The 25,586-nt window shown below is 43.1% G+C and overlaps 2 protein-coding genes across 3 annotated transcripts in view; one reads left to right on the forward strand and one right to left on the reverse strand.

The window, feature by feature from the left end:
• Positions 1-13,128, forward strand: part of C8A (complement C8 alpha chain) — a 55,355-nt gene extending 42,227 nt beyond the window's left edge. Inside the window, exons 8-11 of one of the 2 annotated variants that reach the window (XM_054573759.1) lie at positions 3,076-3,207; positions 4,379-4,536; positions 8,632-8,854; positions 12,518-13,128. In XM_054573759.1, coding sequence (XP_054429734.1) covers positions 3,076-3,207; positions 4,379-4,536; positions 8,632-8,854; positions 12,518-12,669 — 665 coding nt within the window. In that variant the 3' untranslated portion in view covers positions 12,670-13,128. The remainder of the gene's footprint in view (positions 1-3,075; positions 3,208-4,378; positions 4,537-8,631; positions 8,855-12,517) is intronic. The other variant, XM_054573751.1, reaches the window with a different exon arrangement.
• An 8,739-nt stretch (positions 13,129-21,867) lies between these two features.
• C8B (complement C8 beta chain) overlaps positions 21,868-25,586 on the reverse strand; it is a 40,318-nt gene continuing 36,599 nt past the window's right edge. The window contains exons 11-12 of the mRNA XM_054573769.1: positions 25,291-25,359; positions 21,868-23,135 (exon numbers count right to left, since the gene is read on the reverse strand). Coding sequence (XP_054429744.1) covers positions 22,984-23,135; positions 25,291-25,359 — 221 coding nt within the window. The 3' untranslated portion in view covers positions 21,868-22,983. The remainder of the gene's footprint in view (positions 23,136-25,290; positions 25,360-25,586) is intronic.

Here is a 25,586-nt window from a genome sequence, read left to right on the forward strand (position 1 = left end):
CCCTCTCTCTGGCTCTGTGTTTCAGATTTTGAAACCACATTTGCACTCTTCTGCCCCACCCCAGCTCACACTGGTCGTGGCTTTCCATGGGGGCTCTGTACACAACTCTGACTTGGCCTCCCCCATAGCTCCCGGAAAGACTGCTAGTCCTGGTACACTGAAACAGCAGCTCTCAGATATAAATCAGTACTCATTTAATATATTGTTCACACCCGCTGGCTTCTCTAGGTTAGGATCTTACTCAGATTTGTATCATATTCATGTTAATTTCATTCTCACTGTATCTACATTATCCAACATACAATGTGCTGGTGTTGGTACATAGTAGGTACTTATTAAATTTTTCTGACAGCAGAATTCTTTAGTCTGGTGAAATAACTGGAATTAGTGAAAATACCTCAGGCTTTCAAGCAAGACAGACTTGAGTTTAAATCTCAGCCCCCAATTTTTTAGCTGTATGGACTTACACAAGATAGTTAACATAGGGCATCCGTACGAACATAGGGCATCACAATTAAAAATGGGAAGTGTGGGCTAGATGTCTAAGGACGCATTTAGCTTTCACACTGTATGATTAAGTCACAGACCTGCCCTTTCTGACTGGTACCCTACTTCGAGGTCCCCAGAAGGTACTCCTTTGCAGTCAAGTTGGGCTTCCTTCAAATCAAGCTGCTGGAATTCTCTTCTCCCAGCAGCATGTGGAGGGCTGTCAGCACCCCCTCCATAAGCATAATCACTCTGCAGGCATCCTCCAGCCCCCTTTCCTCAGCCAGTCCTGTCACTTTAATTTAGCAGCACTCCGCCACTCACCTAAGTGTTTAATCTGGCTTCTGCCCGTGAATTCCTTTCACCCACTTTTGTTTACTCCCGTTGAAGCATTCTTTAATCAAAACAATTAAATATGCTAAATTTTCCCCAATTAGTAATACATTAAAAATTAAAAGTGCTTGAACAGAAATGGTAGAAGAAGCCCTTCATCTGGTTCTGAGGGCTGGTGCTTAGAACACCACTCCTCCCAGGCACTTTCAGCTCCGGGCTGTTAAGAGATTGATATGCAGAGTCACAGAGCTGCGGCCACAGGGACCTTGGAGATAAACTAGCCCAACGGCCTCTCTCCACAAATGGGAAGCTGAGGCCCGGTGAGACCATGGGCCCTTTTTAAGCTCATACAGGGTGTGAGTGATGGGGATTTTGTTTTGTTCTGTGTTACTTTTTTAAAAAGCTACAATTTGTATATATTTAAGGTATATATACAACATCAGGATTTGATATACTGATACAAAGTGAAATGATTACTACATTCAAGCTAACTTACCTATTTTCTAAAGGTAGTTATCATTTTTTGTGTATGAGAAACCACCTGAAGACTACTTTCTTTGCAAATCTCCAGTATTCAGTGCGATATTATTAACTGTAGTTCTCAGGCTGTCCATTAATTAGCTCTCTATACATTTGCAGTCCACAGAACTGCAACGTTGCTCCCTTTGACCAGCAACACCCCTTCTCCACCTCCTGGTTCCTGGTGACCACTGTTCTACTCTCTGCTTTCATGTATATGACTTTCTAAGATTCCACATATAAGTGAGATCATGCAGTCTTTTTCTGTCTTGCTTATCTCACTTAGCATAATGTCCACCAGTTTCATCCATGTAGTTGTAAATGGCAGGATCTCTTAATTTTTTAAGGCTGAATGATATTCAATTATATGTCTATTATGCACAATTTTTTATCCTTTCATCTGAGTGACTGAGATTTGAATTCAGGATTTCTGACTTCTAAGATTCTTTCTATCAGAAGCCCTTACCAAAGGATGCATGGCATCCATTTACTCTCTCCTTGGTTTCATACGCCAATCATTATTCTGAAAGTAGTTACCGAACTCCTCTATGGCAAACATTGCACTGCTATGCTGACAGTAGTGTGGTGAATAAAATGAAAGTCCTTGAACTCATGGAGTCTGCAGTTTAATTGGGATGCAGGCAGATAAAATTTGTTGCTGAACACTCCCTTGAAAATATTCAATATAACCCTCAATTGAATTATAGCCCTAAATGATTTTTCCTTTGTGGTTGCCAGAATAATATAATAACTGGTAATAATTATTATATAGTTGCAATTAATTAAAAGTAATGATATTTCAAAAATACAAACTGCAATTCACAATCTTCAGAAGACTTTAGCGGCAGAAAGAGTTGAACTCTGCAGCAATGGTCAATGTCTTGCTCCAGTCTGTTTTTCTAGCCCTCTCTCGCCAGGCTGACCAAAGGATGGAAACCTAGCTCTGTTCATATACAGGCTGTGGAATAAAAGCAAAGTAACTCTACTGCTTTGAGAATTATGTTCCTCATCTGCAAAATTCAGGTTCCTCAGTGCGACAAAAACAGAGCTATGGACAAATACAGAGCTATGGACAAATACAGAGACTTTTAATGCGGGACTCCCAGTTCTCCTAGAGTTGGAAGGCAGGCCGACTCCCCTGGAGATACCTCCATCTTCTCACAGTGCCCTGGCCTCTCTAGGGTGCAAAGAGAACATGAGCAAAAGAATTGTGACAACTATGATCATTCAGGTGCAAATAAAGCACATTGGTAGCCCTAAAGAAAGAGGAAAGTATTCTGATCTGATCCAGAACTGCTTCATGGAGTAAATGACATTTGAATTGAAGCTTGAGTAAACTTTGGAAAGATGGTGAAAGTGAGAGAGGCAGGGAAAACATGTGCAAAATTGCAGTGTAAAAACAGGCCAGGCACTGTGTTGGGCACAGGGGTATATGAAGATGAATGATAATCACTGCCCCAAGGAGGCCCAACAGAGAATGTACAAAAGAAAAGGAACTAATGTTTTTGAGCAACTAGTATGTGCAATACATATTCCTTCTCATTTCAAGAATTATTTGGGTTGGAATTACACAGAAGAGAACATTGAAATTGGGCTAAAGAACTGGGGTTTCAACCCAGATCTCTTAGACTCCAAAACCAAAGCTAACTTTTACTACTGTAAGCTGGTTGTACCATTGTACCATATTAACTGTATTTTAGCATCTCAGCACTTTTGGTTTCTATCTCCCTGCTGCAGAAATTACCTCTGACAGTATCCAGAAATGCTTTGGAGAGTCTGTGGGCATTACTTACGCCTTTTCAAAAAGCACAGATATTGAAGGAGGTTTATCAGTCAAACAATGTGAAAAAGATGGAAATGCTTATTCTTGTAAGTATTTAGAAAAAAATCTCCTAAAAAGAAAAGCCAGATTTTTCCTTGGACGTGCACTCAGGACATGGAAACTATTCCACATCCCTGTACCCCCACACTCTTGCACCCCCAACTGATTCCATTCCAGTCAATGGTCAAACTGCATAGCTGCTGAGTACACCAAGCCAATGACCTGAGTTGGCTCTATTTTTGAATCCACCATGGGTTGAGATAACCTTAGAAATACTTGATTTTGTATGGTGCATGCTCTTAGATTTTAAACACTAGATAAAAGTCTGAGTAAGACCTAGGTTGAAAGAAATGTGTAGGCAGAACCTGGAAAATTGACTGTTGACATAAAGGCCCATCAGGATACAGTCCAAATGGAGAAAATAAGTCCCTGAGAGAGGAGAATTTGGTTACCAACTTCAAGCTCAAACAATAAATATTAGAGAAAGATTATACAGGAATATTTTGTGGTATTTCCTGAGCAAGTCTATACGTGTGTGCATGTATTCATTCATTCATCATATATGTATTGAGTATTTTTTTAGGTGGTAGACAACAAAGAATGCAGGAATGATGAAACAGTTTACAGTGTAGTGGATGAGGTAGGTACGAAACAGGTTCAAGTTCCTCCCATCGCATTAGGTTACTCATGCCTCAGGGCCTTAAGTCAGCTGGCTTCTTTTCTCTGAAGCCCTTCCCTTCTCTCTCTATTTCCCTGCAAAGATTCATTGGCTTTTCTAGAAAACCTACTTTTCTTCCTGACAAGTTCCCCATCCTCCTGTAGATCTGACCATACCTTTCTGTGCACCCCTACTGAGTCCCATAGAGACATTCACTGTTTAATTGTACTTGTTTGGCATATGACAGGCACTGAGTAAGCATTTGACATATGAATGAATAAATGAATGAATGAATGATCATCCATTTTCCTACCCTCACCCTCCTCCATGTTGGGCTGGGTGGTCTTCCTGTTGTTTGCTTTAATCCAGAGTATGGGCCTATTTCTAAGTATTGGTCCTACTCTTCTCCTTTGTCCTGTTACTTAACCAAGCAGGGTAGAAGAATGGAAAACAGCTCTAAGAACAGCACATAAACTTTGTCCCAAATCTCATTAGTGATGCTTGCATACCCATTCTTTGGCTTTTTGGGAAATGAGCTAATGCAGTTATCTTCTCAATAGATTCCAACTTAAACAACATGGCTGTGAAAGATGTCATTTCTCGGGTGCAAGGTGGCAGTTCTGGCTGGGGTTTTGGCTTGGCTCACAACACAAGCACCATTTCGTATCGTTCCTGGGGGAGGTCGTTAAAGTATAGTCCTGCTATTATTGATTTTGAGGTAAGTCTTTTCGCAGTTGAAGAAACTCTATGTCCATGAGGAATGAAAGTGAAACAGACCAGATCCTTTCATATTTCTTGTTATGAGCCCATCAAAGAACAAGATTAAATGTTAACAGCACACTGAACTGGTGGCCCTCCCCACGCCTGACCATAGGGAGCATGTGACTTTAGACCCAGGTTGCAGGGGAGCTGGGCTCAGAAGTGCAATATCTGTCCAGTGCCCTAGTTTTACACTAGTAGCCCCAGAATTTCTTCAGGTTTGGGTGACATTTTAAAAATAATAATTTGTATTTATACATACATGACTTTAAAAAACACATCTGTTTAATTGGAGGTTGGCAAACTTTTTCTTGTAAAGGAGCAGATAGTAAATATTTTAAGCCTTGTGGGCCACGTACAGTTTCTGTTATACAAGTTTTACTTCTTCATTTTATACAACCTTCTAAAATATAAAATAAAAAATACACTTAAAAAATGAAAAAATGAAAACCATTCTGAGCTCAAAGGCCATACAAAAACAAGCCATGGGTTGAGTGTGGTACCAGACTGTAACTGCAGTTTGCTGTCCCTGCTCTCAATGATCCTCTCTCTTCCACAGTGGAGCCCTGGTAAGGACATGATTATCCCCATTGAGAAGATTAGGAACCTGAGGCTCCAAGTACACAAGTGATTTGTTTAAGATCACAGAGCTCATATGTAGTAGCACCTAGATCTCAGACCTGTGGATTTCATATCCAGTTCTCATTTCTCTCTATCCTAGTGCCTTCTTTAAAGTCACAGATATCAACCACTGGGGGCAATTTTGCTTCCATGGGGAAAATTGGTAACGTCTGAAGACATTTATGGTTGTTGCAACTGGGAGGGTACTATTGGCATCTAGTAGATAGAGGCCAGGGATGGTGCTAAACATCCCACAATGCAAAGGACAGTCTCTACCACAAAGAAATATCTATCCCCAATTGACAATAGTGCCCACATTGAGAAACTCTGACTTAAATCCCTAACCTCACAAAGGGAGTAAAATAGTATTCATACTGCAAATAAATAATGGTTCTACCAGTTGTCAAACTACTTCTAGTCATTTGCAAGGGTAATCCATTAAAAGAGAGTTATATGTGAGGCTCTTAAATATTATTGTTTTCCTGCCAACTTACTCCTGATTCTTGTCAATTTTATACATATAATTAAAATTCCAGGTATAGATACATTCCTCTTCTTAAAATACATACCAATAGTTAAACCTAAAAGCCAATTATAATACCCTGCTCTCTATGAAGAAGGAGGCCTGATGAATTAACCTGATTTTATTTCTTCCCCATTAAGTAAGGGACCATTTTCATACATCTGTAATTCACACAGGGTCTGAAAATTACTATCATCAAGCTATTAGTGATTTGGGCAAAAACTGTAGAATTGATATCAGGAGTGATACATAAACTTTCAAGGGCAAGAGGTGAAATTTACATTTGCCTTGAGCAAAACTTCCAAAGGAAAGACTCATTCATGTTTTGCAGAAGACCAAATAATATCTTTTGCAAAAGAAAGCCTGGGTTAGGGGTGAGTAAGATATATTTTGGTTCATGGGCTGGCAACTTTTAATGTGTAACCTTTGACAAGTTACTTAATTTTCTGAGCCCCATTTTCCTACTCTATAATGTAGGGATAATAGAATATTATGTCACAAGGTTAGGGAGAGAGAAATGAGTGCTTAGGAAATTGAGGAACCAGTTCCAGAGAGGACAAATGAGCTGGCCAAGGGATGTGTCTGGTAAACGGCAGAGCCCAGCTTGAGCCATGTGTGACAGACTCTAACACCCACAACTATAACACACATTAACCCTGAATAGTTTGGACTCAATATATTATGCTGCTGGTGGTTACAGAGCAAGGAAATGACACAGCTAGAGCTGTGTTCACAGAGGCATGAAGGATGAATCAAAGGAGAGAGAGACCGTAGATAAGGGAACAAGTTAAGGGGTTATTTGGAACCTAAAGATCAAACTGGTAACAATTATTTACCTGCATATCCCCAGAACATAGTAGTACTTATTTATGGCAGGTACTTAGACTGAGTGAACATAGCCATCATGTTATGTGACATGATGTGATATTATGATGCTGTGTTATGATATATATTGTTATGTTATGTTAGGTTATTTTGTGTTGCCATGTTACACCATTTGACTTCTCTAAATCTATTTTCTCACCTGTAAAATGGGGACAAGGGCATTGCCAATATCTTTTCAAGCGCTGACTTTCTAAGACTCTTCTTCTCCACTCTCCTTTGCCCCTTTAAGTCCCCTGCAGCACTAAGGAGTGCTCCCTCTCCTCTAACTGAGGGTTCTAGGAGGGAGCAACGAGAGATGTGAGATGAAGTGCTAATCTTTGCCGGAAGGTCAAAGGGAGGTTGCCCAGTGGTCCTGGGCTTTTCCTGGAACTAAGAGTCACCTTAACCAGGGCCACAGGGCAGCCCATTCTGTATTGACTTCCTATCAATGGGGCCATATTCTCTGAATGTCCAGTAAATTGTGTTTTTCCCTTGGCTGGAGGCCCAGCCAGTCCTGACGTGACCAGTCTGATGACCTCAGCCCAAGCCCCTGACAATAGGCCAAGGTTTGTTTGCCATAGTTCTTTCTGTACACATTTCCAGGAACCCATTCAAGGCTACTGCCCTTCATTGACTCTGATTCTAGAGAAGTGAGATTGCTTCAGTGGCTGAGTCCTCTCTTTGAATTTCTTGATGACTTTGGCAAATGACTCCCTCTTAGGACCTCAGGTGACTGTCCTGTAAAATGGGGCAACTGGAAAAGAGCTTTCCTCTCCAGATTGCGTGTTATAACATACAGCATTATTAAGCATGCAGAGGGTAACCATGCATACATGAAAGTTGAAAAATATACTTTTTTTACTGTCATCACAACTTATACAAATTGTGGTTTATTCTATTCTTCCCTTTGCAATAGTATCACAAATTCATTACTTCAGATATTCCTAAGAATTCTAGGAATAGGTTATTATTTCCATTTCATAGATAATGAGCCTTAGGTTTAGAGAGCGGCAGTTAAGAGTTCTAGGCCACAAAGCTAGGGGGTGAGCAGCATTTACTTAGCTTTTACCATGTGATATCCATCAACTTTTATCCTCACAATAAACGTGGAAGGTAGGGCTCCTTTTCTTACTTCACAGACGAGGAAGGGAGGCTCCATGTGTAGTGTGACTGAGACCACACAGCTGGAAGCAGTAGAGGTGGGGTTTGAAACCAGATTCCCTGCCTCCAGCGCCCACGCTCTCTGCTGCATCCACTACAGTACTTCCCAGCACGGATGGGCTGATTGTGTCCCTCGGGGGACATTTGGCAACGTCAGGAGATAGTTTTGGTTTTCAAAACTAGAAGGTGCTACTGGCATCTAGTGGGTAAAGGCCAGAGATGCTGCTAAACATCCTGTAATGCACAGGAATTGTAACAAGAAATTACCCAGCTGGAAATTCAGTAGTGCTGAGTGTGAGAAACTCTGGGCTACTACGGTCAGACCTGGAATGTAAATGACACCCTCCCTTCCCCATACATGTCACCACCCTAGCACCATTAAGGGACGTGCTTAGCAATGATAAAATAACTACCTATCAAGGACTCTGTTAATTCCTACATTGAAGGTTGACAGTCAACACACATACACACACACACACACACACGCACACATAACCTTTATATTCCTCCTAATTCCTAAAAGTGCTGGAGAGGGCAGATGAGTTGAAACAAATGGGTTAGGAGCTCTCTCTCACTCTGAGGTCAGGGACCACATATTTCAGAGTTAAATAGATCCATGTTCAGAGTGACTCTTGTACTGAATTGTGTGATCCTGAGCTGGTCACTCAAATACTCCTGAGCCTCCCCTTCTTCATCTTGAGGCTGGGGCTGATTGAGTTCCCGCTTCCCACAGTGGCTGGGAGGATCTGGTGCAATGGGATGAAGTGGGTCATCTGTCTCTGTGCCTGTCCTATAACAGCCTTCCAGGAGCTAATGGCCAGTTCTTGGGCTCTGGGGAACTGGACAGAGCCCAAAGAGGGTCCTCTATTCTTTCTGTGCACACAGATGCAGCCTGTCTACGAGCTGCTGCGGCACACGACCCTGGGACCCCTGGAGGCCAAACGCCGGAACCTGCAGCGGGCCTTGGATCAGTACCTGATGGAATTCAATGCCTGTCGCTGCGGGCCCTGCTTCAACAATGGAGTGCCCATCCTTGAAGGCACCAGCTGCAAATGTCAGTGTCCCCTGGGTCGCATGGGCCTTGCCTGTGAGAAAATGGCGCAAAAGGGTAAGACTTGCGCATCATCACTCATGTTCAAGGCCTGGTCCAGCTCAGAGAGGCCAGCACAGAAAGGGCTTTGGGGTTCCCGGTCTCTCTGTCCTGTGTCCTCTTGCTCACTACTCTGAGAATCCACACACTGAGCTTTATGGCTGACTCCGCACTTAATGGTTCTCATCCTTCCTCTCTGCCATTAAGACCCTCTCTCAGATGAGGACTGTATTTTTACCAATGTGTATATGAACAATAGAACAATAGTTCAATTTTGGAGGGATATGTTAGTTTCCTAGTGCTACCATAACAAACTGCCTTAAGCTTGGTGGCTTAGAGCAATATAAATTTATTGACTCGTACTTTTGGAAGTTAGAAATACAAAATTCATGTCTTCAGGCTAGGTTGGTTTCTGGAGGCTCTAAGGGAAAACCTGTTCCATCCATTTCTCCCAGCGTCTGGTGGTTATTGGCAGTCCCTGGTATTCTTTGCTTGGAGAGGCATTCCAGTCTCTGCCTGTCTTCATATGGTGTCTCCACTCTTTGTCTCTGTTTGCACTTCTTATACGAACACTAGTCATTACATCAGGACCCACCCTAATTCAGCAATAGCTCATTTCAGCTTGATTAAATCTGCTAAGACCCTATTTCCAAATAAAGTCATGTTCACAGGTGATCGGAGTTTGAACTTGAACATATCTTTTGAGGGGGTACAATTCAACCCACTATAAGGGTTAAGTAGTTGTCATTATATTGCAAGGAGTTATGACTATAAACAAGGTGGGGCAAGTAAGGTTTAGACATTTATAGTTGCAGCATGGACTGACTTATACCAGGAAAGAAGGTTCTCAAAAAAAGGTTAAGAATCTACGTCCTTTACAAAGGAAGAAGTCTGGAGACCTGATGTGAATACCAAACTATATCACTAACTTACTGTGAAACACTGGTTAACCACTTATTTTTTCTGGGGGGGGGGGTGTTTATCTTTCTCATTTAAGTTTCCTTTGAGTTTCAAGACTCTTTATACATGCTGCAATCCCTGAGCTTCCAATTTTCCATGCACACAAAACTGCTTGTATGGTACATGGAATGATGGCAAAAACATGGGCTATGAAGTCAGCCCTTTATGAAGAAAGGTTTTTTAAAAAAAGTCTGGATAGGTATATCCAAGGTCCACTCTTAAGTCCATAAAACAAACTGTTGAAACACAGGGTAGATGAGATGGAGCCTGGTTTCTAAATGAGATGATGATGGGTTATAATTTCTTCATTGGGAGGCAGGATGGCATAGCGCTGGTTTCAATAGGCCTTTGCAACCCAGTGCTGCCAATTTTCATCTGGGAACCCCCTGAAAAATGGGGATAATGTCAGTACACTCATCACAGGTTGTGTTGAGGACTAAACTAGCCAACACATGTGGCAGGCTATATCATAAGTATGAGGAAGAGAGAGCTCCATTGGTAGAGATCTGTCTTGGGTTGGTGCCTAGTTTAAATTACTCCTGTGATGACTGAAGATGCACAGATTGAAGCCCAACAAACTACCTGCTAATGTGTAGGTGAAATCCTGAGGGGGTGAGCCACAATGGTAAGTGGATTCCAGTCTTTATGAAGGAGAATGCAAAGAATAAAAACCAAGCAGACCAATTGCCAGGGCCAAACCTGGTACAGTTTCCTCTTGTAAATTGGAAAAAGGCACTGCCTGACAGGTGGGGAAGTGAAAGGAACAAAGAAATCCAACCACTTGGGGCCAATATTGCCCAGCTCCTGGGCCCAAGGATTTCTTGACTTTTCAAGCAGAGTGTGGGTGGGATGGCAGCCCCCACTTGCCCCAGTGGCCAGACAGCTCTCCTGGAGGGACCATAAGTCAATGAGGAGAAAGAATAATTCACTCTTCTTATGTGGCAGGCCCTCTCACAATACTTCATGTGCATGAACTGTTTATTCCCCCAAGGATGCTATGAGATAAATACTATTATTAGCCCCATTTTACAGATGAGAAAACTGGGGCAGGAGGGAGATGAGATAACTTTCTCAATGCCATCTAGCTGAGGAGTTTCAGAGTGAGAATTTGGACCCAAGTGGTCAGATGCTAGGATGCAAGCTCTCAACTGCTGCATTCTACTGATTTACATCCTAAGAGTCAGGAAATTTGGGGAATGAGGGCAGAGATTCTGAGATGATTGCATTGACTACCATTTTGGGGAGTGGGGAGGGAGGGTTATATCCCCATTCACAGTTGTCAGCCTGACTTGGCTTAAAGGGACAAATGTGAGCCCTGCCTGGGTCAGTATATGATAATACATCAAGGGCCCTCAGAACCACTGACTTACTTGGATCCCTGTCTGCATAACATAGACACAGACCAGGGAGTGAGAACTACCTAGACATGCCTTTTCAATGGTCCAGTGCTTGGCTCAGAGCTGGTCCATGCTGAGTCGTGTGTACACACAATGGGCATTGGAGAAGGCGGACATGATGCCAATGCTGTGGGGGTGGAGGCGGGGCACAAAGGGCTGGATCCTCCTCCACCCAGCCCCATTCCTCCTGCACAATTACATTCAGTCACTTGGAGGAAGCTCATGGTATTCCACTGACCTTGGTGTACCAAACAAGTTGTATACATCAGGGGGCCTTGGGGCTATCACACTGGTATTTCAACCAGACAGAGATCTATCTGGCAAAAAAAGAAGAAGAAAGAAAGAAATCTAAGGCTGGGAAGTCAGCTACAATAAAGATGCATTGATGCAGGTCCTGAGGGATTTTCCCAGCAAACCTCTGCCTCTGAGTCACAGAGGTGGGAGAAATAGAGACAGGGACCCTGCTGTGGCTGCCCCACCAGGGAGTATAATTACAGAGCTGGAAGGAACTTGAAGATAATGTAATCCAATGACATTCACACTGGGATCTGGGGAAGCTGGGTGTTTTAGGGGCTGCCCAGGGGACCAGGGCAAGCCTGATAGACACCCCAGCTTCAAATAGAAGAATTCTACTCTGATTTGACTTCCATGTTGGGGCTCATGCAAGATTTCATTTTAGAAAAAAATAATGAAAAAAAAATAATGGTGGAAAAACCCTACCAGATTAGTATACCTTCCTCATTTTACAGAGGTGAAAACTCAGGCTGAGAGAAGAGATGAGCTTGCCCAAGGCACAGAGCCAGGAGGAGGCAGCAGCCCCAGGCTGGGGGGATCTATGAGCTGGGTTTCCAGAGGCACATGGTCAGTGCGTGTTCTGATGTTCTGTGCAGAGAGCCTGTCACCCACCCTGGCCCCACTGTCAGAGTCTGAGAGGCTTCAATTTGCAAACCTTCATTCAAAAGTCCAGCAATCCTGTCCTCCAGTGTGTGTGAACCCCTAGCCGGGCTGTGTGCTTCCTCACACCCTCCGGTGGCTGTGTCTTTCTTCCAGAGGGGTATGCCTCCCTGTCTTATCCTGCTCTCCATCTTCCATGGAACCACAGACTCTAATGTCATTAGAGATGGGCTCTCCCCTCTTCACACTTCATCCAGAGTTTCAAGTTAAGCACAAGGTGGACAGCATAGGTCTTGGTTGGCTACACCAAGGCATTTCCTTGAGGAGGGATTGCAGACCACTCTAGGGCAATGGGTAGTCCTCCCTCCATCCTGTCTGAGCTGCTGCTTGTATGCTAACATCCTTCTCCCCTGGGAAATGATCTGTGCAGGAGTCAAGGCAGAGGGTCACTGGGGATGCTGGAGCTCCTGGTCTGCTTGCACATCAGGCACTCAGGAAAGGAGGAGAGAGTGCGACAACCCCCCACCTAAGAATGGAGGCACCCCGTGTCCGGGGCGGAGAGTGCAGACCCAGGCTTGCTGAGGACCTCTGGGCACAGGCTGGGACACATGCAAAGGATGCCACCACCTGCACTGACCACTGGATAGCGACTGCGAGAAATGTCAATCACCATGGACTTCTTCTTTGTCCTGCCAGCTCCAAGGCCTATGACCAGGCTGTGCCATCTGCAACCGTTTTATTCCCCCAGAAAACTCAGCCATCCATGAACCAGGTGTTGAGTGAGTGTTAACCAGATCCTTGGTCCTGCTCACAGCACTTTGGATCATCCAAAAACAAAAAGAGAGAGAGAGAGAGAGAAATCTCAACCCATGTCTTGGAGGAGGTTAGGAGTACAAAGCAGGAAGATGCTCTTGAAACATTCAAAGGCCAATAAAACAAAGTTTGATGAGAATTATCTTGGTTCTTTGATACTAATATTTGTTCAATCATAGAAGGATTATTAGTAAGATAAGCAGATAGTGAAATAATGAGAAAAAAATTAAAGATTAACTTGAGTTCCTTCCATTTTCCTTCATTTGACTCAACATTTTCTTGTATTCCTTCAATTAATCTCCTGTTTGCCTAAGCTCTTACCACAAATATCACGTGTCTTCCAATTATTTTCTCACACTAATCTTTTCCTTCATTGAATTTTTTACAATTAGTAATTACATAGTGGGGCCCATATCCCCTGTGACTGTGTATGACCCATCTCCCCATTCTGAGGTAAGGGATGAGCTTTGTTTGACTCAGTGCTGCATCCCCAGAGACCAGGTCTGTGCCTTGAGTTGGGAGGGACCCAACAAGCGTCTGTGGATGAAGTGAGGCACTGAGCTCAAGAGACATATTGGTCAGGCTCCCAGAGTGGAGCATAGATTGGAAAGGCCAACCAGTAATGATCAGTGAACCTTCCCTGACACACCTGTGGAACAGCCAGTCATACCAGCTGGCCTCAGTATCCCACAGCATTCCAGTCATGCGTTGTGTTGCACTGACTTTTCAGTTTACCTGTAAGTTTCTTCTCCAGATTGTGAGCTCTTCAAAGGTGCAATCTGTATTCCCAGTCAGTACAAGAAACATCTGTTGACTGATTACACACACACACACACAATTCCACCCCCATCCTTCCAGAACTGTCAGTCTTTTTAGGGTAATAATAAGACTTATATAGACATGATACAATTAGAAGGGGTTTTAGGGACACAGGAAATTAATTACTGAGTTAACAATGCCCAAATACGTGACACACAAAGTGCCAAGGGAGGGTAGGTGGGAGAGAGACTGATCTTTTTATATTTGTTTTATATATGGAATGGGGCTTGACCCACACCTTGAAGGATTTTTGAATGAGGCAAAGAGGGAGATCTTTAAGACAGAAATTCAGCGTGTGACAAAGTTTGAAGGCAAGAGAGGATTTTGGGGGGGTGTGTACGTGCGCGTGCTGAAGAGTGGGGAAAATTGTGAATGTAAATAAAATAAGTAATATAAAATACTTAAAACAATGCCTGTCACATACAAAATTATGAGCATCACCCTTACTGTTATTGTTACTATTATTCATGAAAACTTATCATTTAAAAGTTTATTTCTGAGCTCTTTAGATTCTCTGTTTGAAGGAAGGAAAAAAAGACTGCCTCATTGCTTCTCATCCTGTCATTAATTGGCTTTTTAAGTTAATTTACACTAATAATTAATTTCCATTAATTATTTACTAGGAAGTGGTAGTTACATGTTAGAGCGTGATGGGGCGCCAGACTGGCCAGGCCAAGTGGGCAATTTACAGACAGCCCAGATTGATCCAAAAGTGATAGTTCTCCATCTTGGTTGCACATCAGAATCACCTGGGAGTTTTTTTAAAAAGTGCTGACCAAAGGCTGCACCCGAGGCTAATTAAATCCAAATCTCTAGAGAAGGGAGTCAGGAATCAGTAGTTTTATTAAAAGCTGCCCAGGTGATTCCAACACAGCTCAGGCTGAGAACTTTTGAGAGCTGAGGAGTCATTGCATGTAGGAGGAACGGCAGTATGTGATCAAAGAAAAGAGCAGCCACAGTAAGGTTTATCTGTGCTGTTTTATCTAATCTTATCAAGGACCCTTTAGATTTGTTCTGTGAGGCCCATTTTTCAGCTAAGAAAACTGAGTTTCAGCAAGGCTGAACCTCATGGGTCTCACATCTGGCTGGCTGGCCAGGGTTTCAGTGCAGTACATCAAGCACATGTCCCCTACCTTTGCTCTGTGCTTTCTACCAGTGGAGGGACTTGTAGGATGGTTGGTGTGTGGGGCACAGGGGACAGGAAAGAAACCAGGGGCAAGGAAACCCCTTAGAAGGTAAACCCAATAATCTAGGTGGGATGAGAACACTGGGATTAAGCAGTTGCCTGGATCACCTGTGAGCCAAGACTACCTATCTATCATCTGACCCAGAAAACCAAGACCAGTACTTGTCTCTCCCATCTGAAGTTGATGCATATCCCAGCAGTTTTAGAAATTAAAATACAGCAGCAGTCACAGTTTTAGAAGCCACAGACCTTCACCAGATCTGCGCCCTTCCCTCCTCAAGAAAGCCTGGCTCTCTTCAAGCAAAAGGAAAAATGTTCATCGGATGTGTTCTCCCGCAGGTCCTTTCAGGAGATCTATAATCTAAGGTTTTATGGGTAGTGGATGTAAAAACATGGGTTAAAGATATAATCTTCAGCTTGACAAGGTGCCTTTTGAATAGTAAATTAATGATAGAATGAAAAGCAATAAGGAGATGTTTTTTCCTCCCCCCCCGCCTTTGAGATAGAGAAGATCTAAAGCATTCAGCACTCAATGAATCTCTTCTGAACTATATGGCTTTAGGGTGAAGAAAATGGACAGAGAGAAAGGGTAGGCTTCCAAAAACACATTGCAGAAATGAGGGATGGCAGAGTGAAGCCATCAGGAGTCATGTTAGGAAGGGTCCGCAATACAGATTAGCAAAGGGCACTTCTTTTCCATGAGGACAATGGAGGATGCTACCCCTTCACTTGGGAATGGGTGAGCTCCTGTGCCGGGTCCCGTGCCGGGTGCTGGAATCGGACATGGTTCCAGCCCTGGAAGAATGCTTGGCCAGGGGGAGGCCTGTGAACAACGGCAGGAGGGTTTCCTACCAGCAGGAAACCCAGGGGCTGTGGGAGCAGGAAAGACAGCCTGGAGGAGGAGAGCATGGCCAGAAGAGATGAGGAAATGAATAGGAGGTAGACAAGCAAAGGAGGGTGAAAGAGAGGCAGAAAGGTACAGGGGGAATAGCACAGGCAAAGTCACAGAAGTGGGGAAACATGAGGAGGAGGGTTGGGGGGTGGTCACTGCTCAGCTCCTTGAATGGGCCCTGGCCATTCTCAGGCTGGGACAGCTGAGTCTGGACCTTGGGTCTGGTAACTGAGAGCAGCTGGTGCTTGGTCCTGAGCAGATTTCCACAGACACTTTCCAGTCATCCTCCTGTTCACCTCAAGTGTCCTGGTGGTTCAACACCCCACAGCCATTATTATAAAGCCCATGCATTTTGAACTGAATTCACAAGGTTCTCTCTGAGCTGACACAATGTACAGCTCCATTTTTACCTCCCATTTCAGACTCTATGAGCCAATTGTTCTAAAAACCTATTGTCTCTAACATGATACACAAAGCCGTGTAATGGCTGGTCTTTGGCTCTCTCTCTGACTTCATTTCCTTCAATTTACTCTTCCCTCAGTCATGCTGCTCCAACCACTCAAGTCTTTGGCCTGTGCTTCACACATGCCAAGCTCTCTCATGCCTCAGGAACTTTGCACTTGCTGCCCTCTCTGCCTAAAAATGCTCATCCCCTAAATGCTCACCCAATACTTACTCCCTTATTTCAAGTCTCTTCTCAAATATTAACGCATCGAAGGCTTGACCCTTACTTACTTCTCTTGTATGGCACTTGTCACTACCTGAGATTATAGATTTGTTTATTTCCTCCCTACCTTGGTATGCCTCCACCATTAATAAGCAAGCTTTTTCATGGCCAGGCCCCCAGTACCTGGAATGGTATTTGGCCTTCATAGGATTCAAGAAAAATATTCATTGAATGAATGAACTATTTCCAATTTAGTCCCCTAAATAGGTTGGGCTTTTTGTTCCCTCCAGGCTGTTGCACATGCTACTCAGAAGCTCTTCCCTTCTGTCCATTCACCCAGAAAGCCAACACTGACCTCTTCCATTCTCCTACACTTCCCCATATGCTACCCCCTCACATGGGGTATTAAACTAACCCTTTATTAGACTAACTGTATTAAACTGTATTAAACTAACACTTTACATGCCTCATCACTGTAGCCAAGTTGTCTGCCCCCCTAACCCAGTGACTTCTGGCAGAGTGGATGAGGACTCATATTTACTTTTGGAGTCCCAGCACTTAACATAGTATTTGGAGCTTCCCAGTAAAAGTCTGTGGAATGTGTTTCTCTTTCTGGTCCCCTCTATGCTAGAGAGAGAGGTTCCAAAATAGGTTTGGCATGTAGTGTGCCAGAGTTTGTAAGAAAGCCACCCACAGAAGATGTTTTCACAGAACTGGATCCTGCACCTGGTGCATCAGAGGAGAATCTGCCTTGTCCTAGCGGCTGCACACATATAAGACAGAGCCTGTCTTTTCTACCTTAGTGAAGGAAAGTCCATCAAATGGAGTTAAAAATTCTTCATTCATGGCCTTGGGGTTGCCCCTTCCCCCATCCCTGGGAGAGATAAAGGAGAATATGTTTCCCTTCTATATTAACAGCTTAAAATGTGAGATAAATCCTTCTGTCCTAATCTATTTTTAACAAATGGACTTTGCTGTCTAGTGGCATGATACATGTCTGACGGATCTATTTATCCATTCTACTTCTTTGGTGATAGCAGCTATGAAGTTTTATCTATTATTTGTCTCCCTTCCCCATTCCCATTTTCCTAACCAAGCCCATGGAGCAAGTTGATGGATGGATGGTGTTTGGGATAAAAGCGGCCAGAATCAGATAGTTTTCAGGATATGAACAAACTGGCTTATTAACAAGGAGGCCCAACTGGCAGGAGGTGGTGGGGGATGGAGGAGTGGATACCAGACAATGGTCAGTGATGGATGAAGGAACACCTGGGGTTGCAAGGTGTAGACACGAGATAACTGGTGGACGCGGCCACTGATAATGGGAGGACCCAAGCTCCGGATCAGCCTTCTGCACAGAGGTGAACGTTGGACCAGCCACTTGACTGCCTTTGACAATCATCCAAGAATTCCCCACTGCAAACATAACCCCTATTTCTTTCTGTAAAATGCAATCTTATGATGCTAGGCAGGGTTAAAAAAAAAAAAGGCAGCTATCAGGTAGGGTTGGTTGTTCAGCACCCAAAAGGAAGGCAGAGCATCCACCATGTGCCAGGCACTTTGGGATGAAAGCAATCCCTTTGCTTTCATATGCTATGTCATTCATTCCTTATACTTATGCCATTGAGAGTGTTGGCCACATTTTCTGAAGAGGACACTGGGGCACAGAGAAGATATATGGCTTGTCAAGGATGCTTAGCTAGGAAGTGGAGGCATTGGGCTTTGCACCTTTGTCTGCCTGCCCCAAAGCCATCCAAATGGCTCAGCTTCTCCACTACCACATGCCATACCAGGGGCCTTTCTTTGCCTCTTCTATGCAAGTGGGCTGGTGGGCAGGCACCTGCTGTACAATGAAGCCCGATATGCTTCTGCTGCCATGGGGAAAAGGGCACATTGTGGCAGCCGCCCTCAGACTCAGGCAGTCCTGCCTCTCTCTAGCTACGTAGTGTGGGGCAAATCACTTAGTCTCTCATCACGTATCAGGGACAGATAAGAGGTCCTTCCTCTAGTAGGCATTGAGAGGATTAAGCTGGATTAGGTATGTGAAAGTTCTTTTTAACCATTAATGCCCTCCGCAAATATTAGTTATTATGCTGTTACATTTTCCCTTAATAACCCAGAGCTTGGGATGGAAAAGCTCTTTATGTCCCTTATTAAGACATTTCCTAGATGGTAAGCTGTTTTATGTCTTTCTTGTTCTGATGTGTTATAGTAGGTTTCACACGGAAGTGTTTTTAAAGCAGTTTTAAATGACTATAAAAATTCAAACCAACCAACCATAGCCCTTGTTGATGTTTTGAGAACCCCTAGAAACAATGATGCCAATGGTATAGCTAACTGTGGTGGGCCAGCTTTGTCCCAGGCGCTCTCCTGAGTATAGCTGTTCACATAATGCTCACAGGGCGTTATGCTACTGTCGCCACCCCAGTTTACAGAGGAGGAAACAGAGGCCCACATGGGTACATAACTTGCATACGACCACAAAGCTAGTGAGTCATAGAGCCAGGCCATGTTGCAGACACAGGAGCCTGGCACTAGGGCACCCAAGTCTAAGCGCTTCACTCGTTACCTGGCCTCTGTTTCTGGTTCTGCCTGAGAGGTTGTTCTGTCCCTGAGGTATCTCAGTAGGCCCACCTCTGAGTTCCTGAGTACCGCAGTATTGGAATCTGGCCAAACACTTAAGAGAGACAACTCAGAGTGGAACACACCACATGGAAAACTCTGATTTCACATCCAATAAACAGAGACTCTCAAGTGTTCCCTTCCAAGGTCTCGCTGTTAGGCTTTAGGAGGGCATTGCAGGTTTACAGCAAATCTGTGATGAAGAAATGAAAGTGGAGGCAGCATGTTGGAAGACAATTTTTTTAAGTGAGTTTTAATCATTTCCCGCCTCTGCCACATACAGGGCAGGCCTCGTAACTTTGTTAAGCTTTGTTTTCTTCATCAACCTATAAGTGTGCTTCTTGGGTTGACTCCGGTGCCAGGATTGCAGACTTCTCTGCTCCCTTCCTCTGTAAAGTTTCCCGGAAAATTTCTGATGGTCCTGAGTGGGAGTTCTAACACCCCTAACCAAGTATTATCAGCCCCTATCTGACATCAGCTTTCTGCCTTTCTTATCTAACTCTTTGTTTGCAATGTGTCTGTGAAGCCGGCTGAAGGTGCCTCCCCTGGCCACTGCTGTGTGGGTTGTCCCTATATCAGGTATCTGTATCCCGAACTTCATGGTGCCACCACCATGTGCCACCAACACACAAGTTTCTCACTGTCCTAGGAAGGTTCTGTCCTTGGCTCCACTCACATCTTTTTCAATTAGTTCATTCATTCATGCAGCAATTATTCATTGTTGCCTAATCATCCCGGGCATGGTACTGGGGGCTAGGGATACATGAGTGCAGCAGGTAGACACTATCCTGCCTTCATGAACATTCTATCTGAGAAGGAATAAGAGATGATAAATGATTAAATTATAATACAATGTCTGCAAAGCCTAAAAACATTGGCAAATACACATACTGCCATTAGGACATCTTGCATCTGTAAAACAAAATATTTCTCCATCAAGATGCTAATCATAAAAGTCCCCACAGAGACCTGGCCAGTGTCCTAAGGACTTTCTGCTTCAGATACTCTCTTGCCCTGTGTTTTTTTTGTTTTTGTTTTTTAAACTGCCTGGGAGCAGAGTCCTCTTCTTTAGAACAAAGGTGGCATTTCCCTCTGGAATCTCTGGCAGCAGGTGCTTGCTCTTCTGGCCTCCCTGCACATCCCTGCACATCCCTCCACCACCCCACCTTCATTTCCATAGTCAGCTCATTCACTGTAAGGATCAGGCTTCCCTCTGAAACTTGCTCCACATGTCATCTGGTGACTGCATTAATATCTACTCCATCCAATTCAGATAAAGATTAAATGAGATAATGTAGGCTGAAAGGCTTCATAAACTGAAAAGCACTCTATAATTGGCAGCTATTATCATAATAATTATAGTAATTATTATTCCCATAGAAGTTATGTTATTAGCCGAGGTCATACAGGGAGGAAGCATAGATACAGAACACTCCCCCCATCCCCCAGCCGCCCCATCAAGCACACAGCAGAGCTCCCAGAATTTCAGAGGTTCATGCTTTTTGATGCAAAACTCTCCATATCCAGGTGTCTCGTGCTGTGTTCAAGCATCCAGGACCACTGCCAAACCACTGCCTAGACTGTGCCCCACAGATACGGCTGTTCCTAAACAGGTACACTGGTGCAAACTACAGTTGCCAAGGCTTTCCAAAAGCACAGTTTGCATTTATTTTGTTTAATTCTTACATTATGTTCAAGCCTCCTCCTAAATGCATTTGTTTGCAAAAAGAGCCACGAGGGGAAGTTCAGCCCACAAATAAGAATATAATTATTACACAGTTTAGCAATGCCTGGGCGTCATGTGGGTATTCACTGGTGCTCTGCAATTCAATTGTTTCTCCTTCAAGACCACATTTAATAGGATAAACAATTTCTGTTAAATGCAATAAACGTGAACCTGGGCTATCATCTCCATAATCAACTCAAATTTCCCATCAGAAGCAGTGGCTGTGATTGAGATTCAGAATTTAATTTGGCGGCACTGGCTTCCACGTGCTGGTGTCAGCTTCGTGGGAGCCTTCCCTCCACCAAAGACAGAGCTGCTCTTCCCCATCTCTGGGGAATCTTAAAAGAAGATAGATTATAACTCAAGAAAATTATATGGCCCTGGTATAATGAAAGAGAGAAAACATTATTGGATTAGCTTGTTGAAATAACAGCAGACAGCAAAGAAATAATATTAAGTCAAAAAAGGCCCAGGCCTGTCAGCTAAATTGCAGGGGACAGAGGATGTGGAAAGGAAACAGAATCAACGTGCTTGCTGCAACAACCCCTGAGCAGTAAAATACCAGCTCCTTCCGGTAATTTTTCAGTTCTAAATGACTGGTTGGGCCAGAATGGGGGGTGGTAGTACCCCATGCTTTGGTATCATGGACATGTTAAAGACTTACGTCCCAGGACTGAGCCCAATAGCAAACTCAAAGCAGATGATGTAGCAAAAAAACAGAACAAACAAACAAACAAAAACCTGGTTGAAAATGAATAGGGTGAATCAATTCACCTTCCACCAACTTGCTTTTTTCTACCTATTTGATTTCACCAAATTCATATTAAGCTCTGAATTCAGACTGAAAGTACCCAAGAGAAAAAAAAATATTAAGGGATATTTTAATATCATAGAATAAGAGCAATAAAGATTACATGATCACTTGACTTAATCTAAATAGTAAAAATATTTTGTTTTTTAGCAACCTGAAGATCCACTGCCTCCTTACCCTCCCCTTCAAGTCCCCAAAATGGATTTGCACAAAAGCGTGAGTGAGCAAAGTAGAATGTACAGAGGTAGGAGAAGCTTTGCATTGCACTCTGCCCCACAGCCATCAACTTGAACTTCTCCTTGACATGTTTCCTCTGTCAGCCAACACAACCTCTCCTCGATTTTTCCTGTTCTTTTCTTAACTGTCCCTCATTCAGTGACCTGTTCCCCTGGCTCTTATCTTCAATTCAGGATCTTCTATGGGGACCCACTCACATCACAATTCATCTCTGCCCCCAGAACTCCCGCTTGCAACATACACAACTAACCCTTCCTGAGCTCAGCATCCAAGGGAGCTGAGGAACCACAATCTACTCCCCTCAGGATGCATGGGTGAAGATATGTTAATCACACAACACATATGAACACATGTAAGGCACTTTCTCCTAGGTTTATTTCATAAAATATTCTTTGTTAATCACATGCCCAAATTCATTGAAAGAAAGGGAGCGTCATAATTACGAGTTTAAAACCTTGTAACCCAAGCTAGAACCCAAGTGCCCAGATTTGCAGCCCAGCTCTGCCCCTTCCTGCGTATCCCTGGACAAGTAAGTCGCTTAACTGTTCTAAGCCTCAGTTTCCTCACCTGTTTAATAGAGCTAATATATTGCATCCACCGTATAAGGTTGTCATGAGGGTGGAAAGAATTAACCTACTGATGAATTAAGCACTGTGGTTGGTACAAAGTAATAATTCAATAAGTATTAAATGCCATTGTCATTGACCGAGACAGTATACTCCTCAAGGGAGGAGTAACTTAATATTTATTCATTGATTCATTACTGGACACCTACTCTGCACCAGTCACTGCTAGACAGTAGGATTTCAAAGTGACTAACTCCTAGCACAGCTCCTGGCTGGTGGTAAATGTGAGTAAAAGAAAACTGTAGTGATAAGCCAAGTGAGGATTACCAAGATGATTAAGCCTTTAAGGAACCTATAATTCTTGTTTAGCTCACTATGTGTTCCAATCAATGTGCATTTTACAAATCTTTGTTTTAAACATCCTGACTGGCACTGTCCTTAGCCCTGGGCTGGCCCAAGGTGGGAGCTAGCGTGGGGTGAGCTGCCTAAGACCCTAGGGTTCAAACCTTCACTGTGTACAGCCCATAATAGTGTTAGCAGCTAGAACTCTCCCTTCCTTAACAGGTAAGTGTTTCTGAAGCAGGGCCTAAGCAGGGGCTGCCCCCATCTTGAGGAGGTGGATTGTTGCACTGCCTTTGTCTTGTTTTATGTCCTCCAGAACACGGAGACCAGTTTGACCAGCAATTCCATCGCCCATCAATGGGGACATCTATAAAAAAAAGGTCAATGAACATTAATTAACCCTTATTACACTGTGGTGCCCTATAGGTGGGGTAGGATTTGTGTAATCCGAAAGGCTCTGGGAGTCTGAATCTCTGATCTTCTTCCTCCAGTCAACTGTTCTTTCAGGCCATTGTTTTCACCATGCTCCCTTCTACTACAGGGCCTTTGCACATGCTGTTTCCCCTGCTTAGAACATTCTTCCTTCCTCTATTTATCGTCAGTCCTATCCACCCTTCAGATCTCAACATAAGTGTTATTCTTACAGGGACCCTTTCCCTGACCCCTAACTCTCTATCAATTCCTCATATTTGAAGCTTTCAGAGCATTATGCAGCAGTTAAAATTAAAACTTTAAATATATCTTTGGGAAAATTCAAATAACTTTTGCCTTTTCTTCTAAAGAGGAATCTCCAGGATGATAAGGACTCTATCTGACTTACTCAGCATGAAATCCCAGCACCTAAACTGGTACATAGGAGGCCCTAAGTGAATATTTGTTGAATGAATGGTTTTCAGCTTAGACACTTTTCAACTATAGGATGCTGGATAATTTACTTCTTAATGTATAAAATAGAGCTATGTTGTCTATTGTGAGCCTTGTGTGTGTTAAATGATGTAATAACACTGTGCTCTCTCTTCCCTGACATTTGCCTTTCCTCTGGGGATTTTTTGGTTGATGAGATTGGAAAATAATCAATTATACCCACTCTGATATATCATGTGTCTGGCTGAGCCTCTAACTTGCAGTGTAATTCTGGGTGCACTACTTAATATCTCTGTGCCTCCCCATTTGTAAATGAGAAGGCTGGAGTAGGAATTTTCCAAGGTCTCTTCCAACCAGTAGAAATCCAACTGCACATTCCCTGGCAGATTACTGTGTGGGGCCTAGTTGAAATTCTGGAGGAGAGGGAGTGAAGACAACCTTGAGCATGTTGCTGGGGAGGGGAATAGTATGGACAGGATGGATTCAAGATTAAAGACTGTATATTCAGACCCACTGGATATGAACCTGGGTTCCTACATGTACTGACTGATTGAGCAAGTTAGTTCGTGGCCCATTAAACCTCAGTTTCTTCATTTTTAAAATGGGGATATTGACAGTATTACTTTATGAGGTTGTGGGGATTAAAGGATTTAATATGTGTAAAATATAAATTTAATATATGTAAAATACAAAATATATAAAATGGATGTAAAATTGATATATTTAAAACAAAAAGGAGTTAATATTTATTTAGCACTATTTATTTAGCTCTAAAACAAGCTAACCAATATTTACTTGGCTCTTACAACATGGTCAGCATCATTGTAGGTGCTTTATATGCCTGATGAGAAACTCAAGACAACTCTGAGATAGTTAATACCTCCATCTCTATTTTACAGATGAGGAAACTGAGGCACAAGGAGGTGAAGTAAGTTGCTCAAGGTCGCAATTATTAAATGATACAGATGGAATTTGAACCCAGTTGAGTCCAAGCACTCAGCAAGGGCCTGGTACAGAGTAAAGTGCCTAATAAATGTTTATTGCTTCTATTTGATGTGCAATTTCTTTTTTTAATGGTATCACGAAAAGTCATAGAAAGGAAAATAAAGGGAAGGAGGAGGAGTGAGTTGACAACTCTTAGATAATAAACTGGCCAAAGGATATGAGAGCTGAGAGGGATCTTAATGATAGTTTACTCTTTCATTTGTTATTTCAACACATACCACTGAGCAGGAACTGTGCTGGGACATGGGGACACAGAGACACATTGAACATGATCATTCCTATTCACAGGAGTCCAGAAGAAGGATTAAGTCTACTTGGGAATGGGGAGGAGCTAGAATACTTTTTGTAGAACAAGGGGCATCTGCACTGGATTTTGAAGACTGAATAGGAGTTTACTAAATTAAAAAAAAAAAGAGGTAAGCATTCCAGAATGATCCAAAGAGATGACTACAAATGCCATTAATCATCCTACAACATGAAGAACTCTCAGTTGTGAAAATAATAAAATATACACTCTGGAGCCAAGGTAGATCTCAACTTTCATAATGTCCAGCTCCTTACCAGGCACCTCCACCCTGCTCTTGCTCTTTTTGAATTATTTTCTGGACTTTCCAAGGGTTCCCTTTTCCTACTTACTCTCAAAGCCTCCTTACCTTTCCGTAAGGTGATCTCACAGCCTTGGCCTTGAAATCCATTAGGACAGATGCATTCACAGCGTGATTCTGGAAAGACAATGCAGAGAGAATGTGAACTATAACCATGTGGCACAAAGAACTGTTGGAGTTCATTTCTCTACATCACTGCTTTCCCATTAGGTTAAAAGAGGGCAAACATTCCATTGAATGGTTTGAAATAAGGTTCAGTGCCAAGAATACCTATTCCTTTCTTGATGGCCCTTTACTCATAAAAGGACACATTTATTGCCATCATGGAAAATTGTTTGGAGTTG

This window comes from Pteronotus mesoamericanus, unplaced genomic scaffold (assembly GCF_021234165.1).
Source record: "Pteronotus mesoamericanus isolate MK-2021 breed Mesoamerican mustached bat unplaced genomic scaffold, CSHL_Meso_final contig_105, whole genome shotgun sequence".
Classification (NCBI taxonomy): domain Eukaryota; kingdom Metazoa; phylum Chordata; class Mammalia; order Chiroptera; family Mormoopidae; genus Pteronotus; species Pteronotus mesoamericanus.